This window comes from Erigeron canadensis, chromosome 9 (genome assembly GCF_010389155.1).
Source record: "Erigeron canadensis isolate Cc75 chromosome 9, C_canadensis_v1, whole genome shotgun sequence".
Classification (NCBI taxonomy): Eukaryota; Viridiplantae; Streptophyta; class Magnoliopsida; order Asterales; family Asteraceae; genus Erigeron; species Erigeron canadensis.
In genome coordinates this window covers 475443-490291 of record NC_057769.1, presented here as the reverse complement: position 1 = coordinate 490291, position 14849 = coordinate 475443, and the positions used below count along the sequence as shown (strand labels likewise).

Genomic DNA, 14849 nt, shown 5'->3' with positions numbered 1-14849 from the left:
GTCAACACTTGAACTCAATAGTCATTACCTTTAATTAAGACGATCTATTGATTGATCACTACCAGAGAGGTAGAGAATGAAAAATCTGACGTCAAACGTACATTTAATTAAGCTTCGATGAGCAAATGCATCTAATACATATATGCATAGGTTAGTTTTGAATTTATATGAATTTAATTGATCAAATAATTATAAACAGAACATTACATTAAAACAAATGAAATGAAATATAACTACGCCACAACGACGGGTACTTTTGTAGTATCTTCATTATTATTGATCAGGACATGGCTTGTTTTATTTCCATCTTCTAATTTCTCGGCTCTATCTAATTTTCTCTGCATATATAATTGCAAGGGAAAATTAATCAATCATGCATGTAACTAATTAATTAAAACAAGTAGTGTAGCTTATAAAATATAAATTACAGTAGTATTACACAAATATATATAATTAAGAAAATAATGTATGTGTGTGAATAATTGAATTGAAGTAGCTAGCTAGCTTAACAAAAGTAATTACCTTAAAGGTAACGGCGACAGATACATCACCGGTGTAGGATTTATCCTCTCGGACCACCCTATATTTCCTGCTTCCCAGCTCCGCTTCCCCTTTCTCCATCCCCGTTAACACAACATCCTTCACATGTATCCTGCACATGTATATATCCATTCAATACTTCAATCCTATATATATATATCTTAAATTAAATATATGCACCAAAACTATATATATTTATCACCCAAAAAAACTAACTACATTTCAAGATAACTGATATATACATTGATTTTTGTTGACATATAGGTGATTGAAACTCATAATATATAACACGTAAAAGAAAAATTATATAAAGTTTTGGTTTTCTTACGTTGCTTCACCAACATACGCGTCATCTGAAAGTTTGTGTTTATCCATCACGCGAAACACAAGCTTTTGGGATGACTGCTTGCTCCCGCCTTCATCATCAAGTAGTGGCGGGTGGTCAATGTTAAACTCGAATCTTTGATCCCATATGGATTTCTTTCCCTTGCCTTGAGCAACTTTGCTAATATGTTTTTGATCACCATATTCAACACATACATATGGTCTATTAACAGCCGATGTGGTACAACATACAATACAACCTGCAGAAAATTATCAAAATGTTGTAAATTTTAAACACGAGATTAATTTATGTTTCCAAAAAAAAAAAAGACTAGTTATATTTCATGAAAATAAAGCTAGCTAGTAAAAGATGGATGGTTCTTAATTACCAAGAAACTTTCTATCTCTTATGCCTTCGGAATCCACCAACGTGACTTCTAATACACCACCACTGGTCATTTTTTTTAGTTCTCGACCTTTTTGTGATTCTGGCATCCACGCGGGCCGGATGAATTTTGAGGTATCGTGTTAATATACAATACAAGGATCAAATAATGTCTACAGTTTAGGAGTATCTTGCAAGTAATGAATGTGTGTGGAAGAAAGATATATTGTATATATATGTAATGTCAAACGGAACTTACGGAGACAGTGCTATTAACGTGTATGAGGTATTGTTAAAAGTCGTCACGTTGAATCATTAAGAAAAGGAAAGCCATCTTAATTGTCTTATTTAAGTAAATTTTTAAATATGAGAATGTTCTTTTTATGTGACATATTAACTTTTTAAATACATCAACTATGCATGCTACTAACGGTTTATAGCTATTATATATCAACCATTTTTATTATATATTGATGAAACCATTTGAAATATGATGAAAAGTCTTTCGACAAATGAAAGGAACTGCCTACTGCCATTTTTTGCAGGTTTTTAGTCCCAATACTTCGACAGTGTATGATCTTACCTATCAAGGTGGAGAGAATGCTTTCAGGTTCTAGGTACCTAAAAGTCTTTCGACAAACAAAATGTGTAATTTAGTTTGAATAATGCTAAAAGGAATGAATTAATAGAGAAAGAAAGTTGATTTACAAAGAAGTCAATACAAGTTAACCAATGAAGACTTAATATGCATTTGATGACAGTATAATGTAGTAATGGAGTGGTTGGATAAAACGTACATGTGCTAAACATTTAGGACTTTTTATTCGGTTAAATTATATGTTGTGACATGTATTTTACACAACTTTTGGTTGTATTTCTCATCAAGTTTTGTCATCAACCTCTAAATGTCCATATATTTTAATTTGTAAACCGTTTAGGGTTTGAAGTTCATTTATCAAGTTAAGTTCACATACTTTATTAAGTTTCTTCATCAAACATATATTACTTACTATTTAAATGATTGGTTATAAAAAACATACTAAACCTTTGATTATATACGGGAATTTTAAACTCAAAATTATCTTTCAAAAAAATATGGTACCGGTTCAAATTGGAGTCTTTGATATAAAAGTATATAGGTAGTGGATTTGAATCTATCCATCTCAAGTTCTCAACCCTACATGGTGGTACACTGGTACCCAAAGACAGGTGCCTCGTTGTCCCAAAGTTAGTCAACATGGAATGATTAGTCGAGTCCGAAAGACCATGGGTTTAGTGTTTTTGTTACCAATCTAAACTTTTTGTTATTTTTTCAAAGAGCGTCCTTCACATTGCTAAGTTTTTGTATAGGTGGCTTCAAAGTCATGGCTGATGATAAATGAACGCAAATTCCGTTGTCTTATTAAAGTTTGTATGACCTGAATATAAATTAGGCACAAAAGAAAGTATATTAAGTTGGGGGCTGAAACATATTAGAAAAAGCAAATGCACATGGACTATTATATACAAAGTTAATTAACAACTAATATGTTGATACTCCGTCTTTCATTTCGTTGATTGCATTCTCAAAGTCAATAAACAAGCTTAAAAAATTATAGGATATGAAACTTAGAAAGTCTAATTATGGAACAAGAGCTTATTCTCAAAGTCCAACTGATTACAGTCAAAACTGGTAGATGCTACTATGGTATTGGTTTATAAAAAAAAATAAAAAAATAAAATAAAATTGGTTAGCAAAATGGAAGGTTGCGGACTGGCGGTGTAACAAGATGTTAAAATAAGAAAAGGGTGATGAAAGAGTTGAGATGCATAACATATCTTCATTAAAACATTTCAGATTAAAAATGAAATAAAAGGGTAATTTATTGTACATCTTACAGTGGTATATGGATCAAGTTTCACAAAAAAAAAGATTGTCATAAAGGGAAGTCAATATAGAGGATGGATCTATTTAGAATTTTAGATGCACACCTAATCCAACTTGCAATACTATAAGATAATAATTCCAATATTATATCAAAAAGTCACCAAACGTAATGGAGTGGTTCGATACAATGATGTATTCAGTTTTGTCATCCTCTTGTTATTCAAGTAATATGTAATGATGTCTTAAACAAGTTTTAACTGTTTTTAGATGTCACAATACGAATTGATACAGATCAGGCAGTAAGCTAAGCTACTTTTTACCGCACAAGTAAGACGACTGCTTTGTTAGTCAAAACTCACACAACCACCAACCCTTTATCTTTGTTTCAGTCAGGGACTGAACAATTGACCACTTGGTTGAGAAACACCTTAATTCTCATTGATGTCATTAGGCCAAAGGGTCTCTGAGCATTCTCCATCTTATATATCAACCTCTAAGCTGTCAAAAACTTCATTAAGATGATGCATACAGATAGACAAAATTGTTAAGAACAAACCTGCAGATAAGAGAAGCCATTATCAGCCGTAACACATACTATTTTATGTTTTAAGAGACCCAAATCCCTTACGGCTATAGGATATTAATCAGGTGAAACATACTTATGCAAATCATAACGCTTAATTAGACCAAAAAACAATACTTGCACAACAAATCACTTTTTTTTAAGACTGATACATCAAACAAGAGCTTATATATTATTAAAGCAAATTATATATCTTCAACAAAACCAATGATATCTCCTTGCCCTGCATACTATATGATGCAACGTACGATCTTGAAAACTGTGGCTAAACCGTGAACTACAAAGCTCGTCTTTGAAACATTTTGGTGCGCAAAGCATAGAGGCAGAATTCTCATTTTATTTTTAGCTTCTTGGTGGTCAAAGTGCAATAACTAAAACCTCTAATGAAGATATCTAGTAATCAAACTATAAAAATTATACATGTACTTTTATTTTACTTTTACGAGCTTTATCATTTCTTAATTAAATCTGTCATATCCTACAGTTTCATTTTAAAATTATGTACCTCGATAAAACTTTGAGCAAAACCCAGATGAAAGGAACTACAGTGCCCTGCTAATTCGAGTGTCTATTATTGGGATGTTTGAAGATATGTCTAATGCCTCTGCTAATGAGAGTCGTTTATTGTTCCATGCAGCTTCTGCCCAACTCTTCATTTGCTCCCCTGCAGCCTTACGGTTCTGTTGAACACAAAGGGTTTCAGCATACCCACCTTCACAGAAAACCAAGACGTAAATTATATCGCCACTTACATTGGATGTAATTACTTAAAATAGGCAAAATTGGATGTAGAAGCTAATTATACCTCTTGCAAGGGCAATAATATCCTTCTGACAGAGTCTAGCATTTTTAACTGTCATGGCAATAAAAAAACCAAATCAAATCAGCTAATAAAAAAGAAAAGTTCCATGCCCTCATACATGGATGTGCAACTTGAAAGTGATTGTGTGATTTTATATAAATCGGAATCAGACAATCAAGTGTAATATATTATGTATAAGATTGTAAGCAAAGAATAGAATGTTAGCCATCTTGTTATGGTAAACGTCATATAGACAAAATCATGTGAACCACACACAACATACCTATAGGGATATACGTGTAATTATTTTTACATGAGAATGAAGCAAAGCAATTGGTATTCTTTTATTTACCTATATTTACTAATTAAGCACCGTAAACATATGTCATTAAAAAGTTGTGTCAAACTAATGAAGCAAAGCAATTGGTATTCTTTTATTTACCTTCAGTTTCCAACTGAGGGGCTTTCAGCAATTCTAGTGCTCTTCTATAAAGTCCCTGTGGATACACATTAATAGTATTATAGAAATAACATAACTAGACAAGTACTTAAAACAAATAGCATATGCTAAAAGTCCATATGTGATACAGTAACAGTTCATGAACTACCATCAAAATCATAGGACACAAAAAGATGATTTTATTTTGATAATTCATGTGACAATAGCCACTATGCTTGATAGTTCATTTTAGAAAGACTACCAGGAAGTGTTAGGATGTGTTTAAACTAACCATTTGGGTGACCTAAATTGGAAAGAATCAATTTTGAGTTCGAGAAATAAAAATTAATAAAGCTTATAAGATTTTGATTATTTTCAGATAGAGCGGTATTTAGGTTGATCCACAATAACTTATAATTGAGATAATTATGTGATTAGTTCACCATCCATAGCTTTAAGCTTGGGATGTGATTGGTAAAGAGGCTTGTTTGGCAGTAAAAGAGTTTTTTCATAATGGGAAATTGCTTGGGGAAATCAATGCCACATTAATAGCACTCATTCCCAAAATAAGTATGCCTAGTAAAGTGTCTGAATTTAGACCCATTGCTTGTTGCAATGTGATTTATAAGGTCATAAGCAAGATACTTACTAAAAGAATCCAAAAGGGACTGGATAAGATTGTGAATATGAACCAGAATGCTTTCATCCCAGGGAGACATATTCAAGATAATATCCTTGTAGCACAGGAACTTCTAAGAGGATATAATAGGAAAAGTGGGCCTAGAAGATGTGCAATGCAAATAGACATCCAGAAGGCATATGACACTGTAAATTGGGATTTTTTGGAGAGTATTTTAGTTAATTTTGGGCTGCATAGCAAGATGATTGGGTGGATCATGAAGTGTGTTACAACTGCCAAATTTTCCATTTGTTTAAATGGTGAAACACATGGATTTTTTAAAGGAGGCAGGGGATTAAGACAAGGAGATCCAATATCTCCTTATTTGTTTACTATGGTTATGGAAGTATTTAATCTAATCCTGAACAAGAACATTGCTGAAAATAAGGAGTACAGATATCACTTTGGTTGTAAGGACTAAGGAGATCAAGCTATCTCATATGTGCTTTGCAGATGATCTTCTGGTCTTATGTAAAGGTAATATGGAATCCATTAAAGTGATTAAGAAATCTTTAGATGAGTTTTCTCAAGTATCAGGGTTGGTGCCTAATCTTGGAAAAAGTGTGATCTTCTTTGGGAGTGTTCCCGAAAGAGAAAAGGTGGATTTATAGGAGGTATTACCATTTAAATGTGGGAAGCTGCCTGTGAGATATTTAGGAGTTCCTTTACTGTCCAAGAAGTTGGGAGTTAAGGATTGAAAGATATTGATTGATAAAGTCAAAAGCAGAGTGGAGTGTTGGAAGAACAAAAATCTGTCATATGCTGGCAGAATTCAATTAATAGCATCTGTATTAGCATCAATGCAAGTTTACTGGCCATCTGTCTATATGCTTCCAAGTTCTGTTATCAAGGATATTGAATCCATTTTTAAGAGGTTCTTGTGGAATGCTGGTAATGATATAAAAGGAAAAGCAAGAGTTGCTTAGAAGAATGTATGCAGGCCTAAAGAACAAGGAGGGTTAGGAATTAAGGACATGAGAAAATGGAATGCACTCTTACTTGTGAGACAATTTTGGAAAATATTGGAGAATAAGGAGTCTCTCTGGGCTAGATGGGTTAATATTGTGTAACTAAAAAATAGGAGTATTTGGGAAGTACAATGTGATAAATATGATAGTTGGGGATGGAAAAAGATGATTGAAATAAGGGACATGATTAAATTGCATGTTTTCTATGAAATTGGTAATGGAAAGAGTACATCTATGTGGTATGATAAGTGGGATCAATCTGGTCCCTTAAGTGACAGAATAAATAAAAGGGCCATGTATGATGCTAGGATTGATGAGGGTTGCAGAGTTGCTAAAATGATAATTTAGATGCTTGGAAGTGGCCTGATGGCTGGATTGAAATATTTCCTAGTATTAGGCTGTTAAAAGTGCCCAGAATTCAAAGTAATAAGGAAGATAAAGTCTTGTGGGTTACAAATGATAATCAAAAGGTTGAATTCTCAACTAAACAAGCTTGGTTTGATCTTAGAGATAAGTGGCCAGCTGTACAGTGGAGTAAGATTGTGTGGTTTCCTCAACTTATACCTAATCATGCTTTTATTTTTTGGTTAGCAATTCAGGGAAAATTGATGACACAAGATAAAATGGAGAAATGGCATGATGCAGGAGTGTTGCAATGTAGTTTATGCAAAAAACAACCTGATAGTCATGCACATTTATTTTTTGAATGCCATTTTGCAAGAAGTGTTTGGAAGGAGTTACAGAAATTTACATACAGGATGGGTAAGCAGAATAATCTGAATAGTTTGGTGAGTTTGCTGGCTGTTCAAAAGACTAAGAATGGATTAGGTGGGGTAGTGAACAAACTTGTGTTGGCTGCTGCTGTATATTATATTTGGCAGGAGAGGAATGCTAGGATTTTTAGAAAGGATGAAAGAAATGTGGAGATTCTGTGCAGACTAATACAGGAAAATGTTAGGAATAAACTGATGACAATTAGAGTTAAGAAGACTGGAAATGTAATGCAGATGGCCAAGAATTGGAGTCTGTACTGGAAGAATTGCTATCTGTTTGCTGTATGAGGAGTGCATTGTTCTTCAGTTGGGATTTGAATGTGCAGATGATGTATATGTTCTGTAAGGTCGATTATTGACTGCACGTGCGTATGGGAATAGTGAGTCATGCAAGATGGGACTACTTGGTCCCATACTAGTGCAGTGAATATTGAATGGCTGTGATCTGTGTGAAGATGACTTGCAGTGTGGTATTTAGGGGAATTGAGATGTATTCTGGGACTTTATTGAGCTGTAATGTTTGTGTACTAGTCTAGTGGATTAGATTTTGAATATAGTTTTGGGAAGTATTAGTGTCTGTATGGTACACTTGGGCTTGTCCAAGATTGTTTATATTGTACATTTGTAATTTTGATAGCAATACAATTCACATTTTCACTAAAAAAAAAAGCACTTTAGAAAGCGGATTTAAGGAACATCTATTGATATGTACTACATCTAACCTCTTGGACCATGAGGGAACTAGAACGCTCCATCGTTGCTTTATGCCGAAACATGAGAGCTATGCAAGTTAATATTATTCCAATCTTTGGATGGTGAGGACCTGAAACATATGCAACCAAAAGTATGAATAGGAATCACACTGAACACAAAAAGTAAGTGGCCATTACAACATAAAGATTATCAATAAGATAGGTGGCACTCCTAAAATGGCGATTTGGGTCATATTTAGCTACAAATGAAATGGGCAAACGAGTCTAAAGTCACCCAAAGTGTATATAAATGTTTACAATGGGGACACAATCAGAAAGATTATTGATTTTATTCAATTGACCCCTAAAACCAATGTAGCTCCACTTTTGGCGTACAAACCCCCCTCAAAAATTGTGAAAATTATACAGTATAATAATATAAATAATTTTGTACCCATATTTAACTGTTACAATGCCACATCGGCCAGGTATGGGATTGGTTGGTGGTTTATAAGTTTAAGTGTCCCCTCCTTTGAGCTAGCTTTTTGGAGCGAGTTCTAAACCTAGCTTGTGGCTTGATGCAAGTCTATAAAGGGAGGGGTTCATATCATTTGGTATCAGAGCCAACCCTTCGAGGTTCCAACAATCAGAGTGACGGCCTATCGAGTGGTGGCTTGGACCCAAAAAAGGGTGCCAACTGTGAACAACATAGCTGTGACCAACGAGCTCAGAGTGGTGGCTTTGACCCAAAAAAAGAAGGGTGCCGACCGTGACCAACATAGTCATAACCAACGAGGACGTTGGCTCTTCAAAGGGTGGAGTTTTGTTACGATCCCACATCAGCCAAGTATGTGATTGGTTGGTGGCTTATAAGTGAAGGTGTCCCCTCCTCGTATGAGCTAGCTTTTTGGAGTGACTTCTACACCTAGCTTGTGGCTTGATGCGAGTCTATTATGGGTTGGGTTCATATAATTAACAAATAAGCAAAAGGTGTTCCCAGGTCAGCCAGACCATGTGAATATTTAACTTTGAGTCGTTACACAACCCATCAACCCAACCATGTTGTTGTGCCTAACGCATACTAACCAAAACGTTCTTCAGTCATAGTTAGTGCCCTTGTCAATATCTCCTCCGCGCCACCAAAGTTCCTGAAGCACATAACACAGCTTACATCGCGTAACCAAACGGGTTTCAAGTAAGAAAAAGAAAAAATAAGTCCATAATAGAATTAGCTAGTATACCCCATGTGTGACTCAAGTTGTCCTAAAGCACAAGTGGCTGCCATAAGAATGTCCTCCCGTGCCATGTTACCAGCAGCCAGGTTATATGGGTCGTTATAATCTTTAGACTCTGGTATCTCTTTGATTACTTTCTGATATAACTGCTTTGCAGTTGAGAAATCCCGTGTTGTGTGCAGGAATTCAGCATATGACAAAGCATCATTTCCTGTAAAAAAGATATTAATATGTTTCAACAAAAAAGTTCTCCCATATGATATGAGTTATTGGCAGATCCAATATTTCCAAAACAAAATTAACTTTTAGGAGGCCTACTCAACCCATACATATGAAAACTCATTTTGGTCTGTATTATATCGGTAGCCAAAAAAATATATGATCCAACTTGTAACATACTTGCATTAAGTACTTGCAGGATACAAATGAAAATAAAAGATGTTGGCTGTCAGCCCAGAGGTTTGATCAACATATAAAATGTTAACCATTGTGACCCATAACTAATTTGACCCGTTAACCAACCCCCATAACCAACTTATTTTGCCACCTCTTGGTAGATCAACCCATGACATGAGTTGCAAGAGCTTACCAATGCCCAAGTTACCTTCAACATCTTTAAAACAAGACCGAGCTGCATAAACAGCATATATAATTATATAAAATCAAATAACCATATAAGCAACAAAATTTAACAGCAACATTTGAATATAATGAATGCATACATGAGTCTGCATTGCCACTAGCGAGCTCTATCAGGCCTTTTAATGCTCTGGCACGAGTATAAAATGATCCAAATCCATCCCCTAGTTCTGCTTTAATAGCATCTAAATCATTTAAGCAACCATCTGCTATCACTGAAGAAGTATCATCCTAATTATATACCGAAAAGAACATAATGAGTTTATCTATATAATATCTAAGAAAGACCAGATAAGAAAAAGGGAAATCGTTACCTCTCCTAATTCTAAATGAAGTCCAGCAAGTGCTTCCGTGGCAGCCACTAATCCAAAATCATAGTAACAACAGCATATTGAGTAAAAAGTATACAACAATCATTAAAACTAAAATACGTCAAGTGCTATCAATATTACTTGGCATTACCTTTAAGAGGATAAGAAGCAACCTCTAAATCCTTAAACGTGTTCAACTTCTCAATTGCTTCAACAATATTTCCTCTGTCAATTAATTTTCAGCAACATGATAAATGCATAACTTATTTTCTAAAAGGTTTATTGCACATAAATCGAACAGGCTGTCACAAAATTGTCATCGTATGTAATCAACGGTTCTCATATAAGTTATTTTTAGCATTCGATGGAGCAAACTTATATGCGGTTACCAATGTATGTAGGTGAGTTTTTCGATATGACATAATGACGGCATGTCACCATTTCACCCGGAAACTTGCATACATTGGTAATAGAATAAAAGCTTGTAACTTCGAACAGTTAAGATAAAATATGAGAGCCATTTTTATTACATTTGATTTTCGACAATAAAAATAAAATTAACCTTCTCTAGAATCAATACATAAAGATGAAAATAATAAAAAGAAAAAACCTTTCAGATAAGAGAGTGGAGATAGCAAGAAGAACATGTCCTTTAGAAATGGAATCATGCTGATTGGATTCGCATTGTTCTAAAACTAATAAACCTTGTCCATATGATTCATCTGCACAACACCCATAAATCATCATGTATACATACATACACATTTACACTAAAAAAAAAGAAAAAGATATATAAGAGAGGGTACCTGATTTGTGGGACCTAGCAAGGGAAAAAGCATAATCGATCATTTGGAGTGCAACTGGGTTTGGGGGTGGTGTGGTGGTGGTGGAGTATAGCTGCCGGACAGGCGGCGGTGAGCGGGAAAAGCACCTGCTGGCTGTGGTGGTCAGTTTGGCACCGAGCTTATACATACTTTTTATTTTGGTGTGTGTGTGTAAAATCAGGGAGAGGAGGCCGAGGGTTTTAGACTTGATTGAAGGTCGGTTACAACCAGGTTAAAACCTCGGACACCCAGACGCCCGGTTCATACAAATAAACTGATTTCATTTTGTTTATTTATTACGAGTAATTTTCAAAGCAAGATAGTTTTATGGTTAAAATTAAAATAAAACGTTGTATTTACTTGTTTACACCAACAAATACAGTACAAAACTGTTGCAAAGATTTTCATAATTTACTTACGGATTGTAATAATGTTTTTCTTTTCCTAAATGGTAAATTTAAATCACTGAAGTATTATTAGGCAATAAAATCTCATCCTCATGAGAAAAACTCTTTTTAGACTAGACTAACTCCAATGTTAAAGACGTACGTCCTTGAGCTTAAAAATTGAGCTATGAAAGCCAGATGTCGTTAGATTTATGGAAGTTTGCTATTTATAATCCCTATAGCCATAAAAAAAAAAGTGCATGAAAATTTAGATAAAACCTTATACATGACGGTTGAAGTATTTTTTGGTTTTTTATGTCTAATTATAATTTCGTACAAACATGAACCAATGGATTGTTTTGTGCTTGTTACAGTACCTATGCTGTCTTGTGATTATTGTTAGACCGAAATGAAGATATATCATTTGCCAAATGTCACAGTTACGTACAAAATTGTTGATCATAAATCTGTTTTCGCTATATATATTTAATTAGCTTTTAATTTGTAGCAGCTAGCATATATCTTTCCCTAGGCTAGGGTGGGTGTGGTTGAGTCAATCAGAAACATACATTCTACCTCTGTGACATGTGTGTATAGCAGAAATGCAGAATCATCATGGGAAATTGGTCCAATCGTTGTTCGATCTAGTAGTACATATATACATACAATTAATACACATATATGATGACAAAGGTCCGATCCGGTCCACACTACTTCATTATATATATGTGGATCATGAGTATGTATATTCATGCCATTACATTCAATTCCCTGTTTGCATGATCGATTTCATCATACATATATATGTAACATACATGGGCTCTACCCCGTACTTTCTAGCATCGCCTATCACCCCCGGCGCGGCCATATCTTGTTTTTATTATATATTAGTATCTATATCTATATATAATCGATATGAAAAAATATCTATACCGATTTTTTACTGGAGTATTAATTTACACATTTGTTGAATTTTGTAACACAGTGATCATGACCATCTTCTCCCCTCTTCCTCTTGAGACCATTCGTCAACAACATTAATGTATTAGGTCCATCTATGAAAGATAGATCAACCTGTTCCTCGTATATAGCAACTTGTTCCTTGATTAATACTGTATCGGGACTCGAAGGGTTCCCGTTTGCGTCCGGTTGTTTACGACACCTAACCAAGATTTCTTGCATCAACTCATAGCATGATTGTAGATTCTCCTGCATCCACTCAAATTAAATGACCCGTCAATATAAAATAATAATACATACATCAGCCCGAGATTAGACTTAAGTACGTAGTACTTACTAATTGTTGATCTTGTGGAATGAAGGTAGTGATGTAAGAGAGACATTCTTCATCTTCAAGAACGCATTTAAGTCCGCTCATGGCAACAACAGATGGTCGGTATACAAGTGATTTAACATCTACGTACGGTTATTCAACCCAAAAAAAAAAACACGTAAATGAAAGTAATATACTTGAGCAAAATTAAGTAGTTTTTGGATATATGCTAGCTAGCTTTTTTTCCAAAATGATCATGATTAGTTGCTTAAAGCTATGGATATATTTTGATGATGATCAATATATTTATATATATAGCCAATGTCTTGCATATTTATATTTGATAAGTTAGACTCAAAGATTAATTTAGTCAGACTCTAATTAATAATCACGTACATGCGTGATATGATCATATATATATATATATATATATAGAATCGAATCTATGTATGGACCTAGCTATAGCGGATTGAGGCAGGATTAAAACGTACCGAGTGAAGATGCAAGAAGCACATCATTAAGCCTTGAGCTTAAATTATCGACAACGAATGGCCTCATAACGGAACTCAATTCCCAAGTGATCAATTCGACATACGAATGAGGGGTGATGGAATTAAGTTCCCATCCTAAAGACCTCAATATCTTCAATTCCATTTTTTGGATCAAACTTGCTTCAAAACAAGACTCTAATCCATCCTGCCATTACGATAACATTCCAATTACTCCAATAATTAGTACTCTTTAGAACCGATAGATGATTATGCATGGGTTCAAAAATTTTTTTTAAATAATTAAGGTGTTTGTGTTTCTTTTATTGTCATTCTAATTACAAAGAAATTTATATCAAGAAAGCATATATATAACAATCTACGTACAATAAATAATTGTTATACAACCTGAATTTCATGCAATGAGGGGGGACAAGTTTCACCAAATTTGATAGCAATTGATAAAGACGCCAAAGAAAGCAACTCCATCATCCAATAACTCCAACCCTTTAACAACATAAAACAAAAAAAGTTAGTTATTTTCGCATTCATAATGCTTAAATATATACCAAAACATCCCATACAACAATAAAAACCAACAACACTTACATTGCATTGATTAGTCTCGATAAACCGATCAACATAATTTACTGCCTTAAACACGGTTCCCATACAGAAATTAAACCTCCTTTGCGACTACATAAACCAAAATTTCCCCAAAAAGTTAAAACCATAATAACATCAATCAATTAAAGTGAAATACAATTTACATATTTTAATTTGATCACACTCGAAAATCAACTTACATGAATGAACCATTGGATGGCTTTAAATCTACACGTTGAAACGAAAGCGTTGGATTCGAGAAAGTCTATGTATCCCGGACCAGTCATAAACTTGCTTTCTTTGGATAACCAAGTCACGAACGAGTGTTCACAATCTTGTTTCGTAATCGAGTGATTACCAAATTTTGGTGCATAATGATGATCGTTTACAAATAATAAGGAACCATCATTATTATAATTAGCAGAAGAAGCCATAGTTGGACTCATATCCCACACTTCATCACAAAGAAGAAACTCATCATTTGCATCATCGGCCTCCAATAATGCACCATTTTTTTGATGATCAACAATATTGCTAATGGTGCATGGAGTACTCATGATGTAATTTCTTTGTGACTTTGTGTGTGGAGTGTGTGTATTGTATGGTTATCTCTAACTATGTTAGTTGTGTACGTAGGTGGTGGTTATAAAAGGGCCGGGGGGCTTAAAACAGTTTTTGGTGAATGGTTGTGTTGGTTGGAAATTAAGAAAAGACACGTACCGCATGAAACGGGTAAATGCAAATGAGTTGTAAATATTTTAATACCATGTTTGTGTGTATTTTTATTATTGGTTGGTTTAACATTATTTACTGCAGTAACCAATTACGTGAAGAGGCACACGAGTGTTTTGATTAGACAGTGACAACGTTTTCATTTAACATTTGCCAACGGTTTGTATTAAGTTAGTTTTTTCTTTTCTTTTTCTTTTGTTTGTTTGGGTCAGGAACAGGATATGTGGGGGGCCACGCCTACTTAAGTGGGCCAAGCCTGGTGATCAACCGGAGAATATGTGAATGCAACTTGGTCTTATCACT

General features: G+C 34.4%; 3 protein-coding genes across 3 annotated transcripts; all 3 read right to left on the bottom strand.

The window, feature by feature from the left end:
* Positions 1-182: 182 nt before the first annotated feature.
* Positions 183-1414, bottom strand: LOC122580847 (elicitor-responsive protein 1-like). Its single transcript, XM_043753000.1, has 4 exons — positions 1254-1414; positions 869-1124; positions 523-652; positions 183-338 (listed from the first exon to the last, which is right to left on the bottom strand). Exons 1-4 carry the CDS (start codon positions 1357-1359, stop codon positions 234-236), a joined length of 597 nt encoding a protein of 198 aa, XP_043608935.1. The 5' UTR covers positions 1360-1414; the 3' UTR covers positions 183-233.
* Positions 1415-3239: 1825 nt separating this feature from the next.
* Positions 3240-11299, bottom strand: LOC122582300. The gene is made up of 13 exons (XM_043754670.1): positions 11044-11299; positions 10848-10959; positions 10389-10462; positions 10241-10287; positions 10010-10157; positions 9877-9918; positions 9294-9498; positions 9139-9200; positions 8083-8183; positions 4944-4998; positions 4505-4552; positions 4205-4411; positions 3240-3672 (listed from the first exon to the last, which is right to left on the bottom strand). The coding sequence occupies exons 1-12, from the start codon at positions 11207-11209 to the stop codon at positions 4242-4244; spliced, it is 1230 nt and encodes a 409-aa protein (XP_043610605.1). The 5' UTR covers positions 11210-11299; the 3' UTR covers positions 3240-3672; positions 4205-4241.
* Positions 11300-12168: 869 nt separating this feature from the next.
* On the bottom strand, positions 12169-14170 carry LOC122580810 (putative cyclin-D7-1). The gene is made up of 6 exons (XM_043752972.1): positions 14015-14170; positions 13818-13904; positions 13617-13715; positions 13212-13416; positions 12745-12863; positions 12169-12656 (listed from the first exon to the last, which is right to left on the bottom strand). The coding sequence occupies exons 1-6, from the start codon at positions 14099-14101 to the stop codon at positions 12399-12401; spliced, it is 855 nt and encodes a 284-aa protein (XP_043608907.1). The 5' UTR covers positions 14102-14170; the 3' UTR covers positions 12169-12398.
* Between the last annotated feature and the right edge of the window lie 679 nt (positions 14171-14849).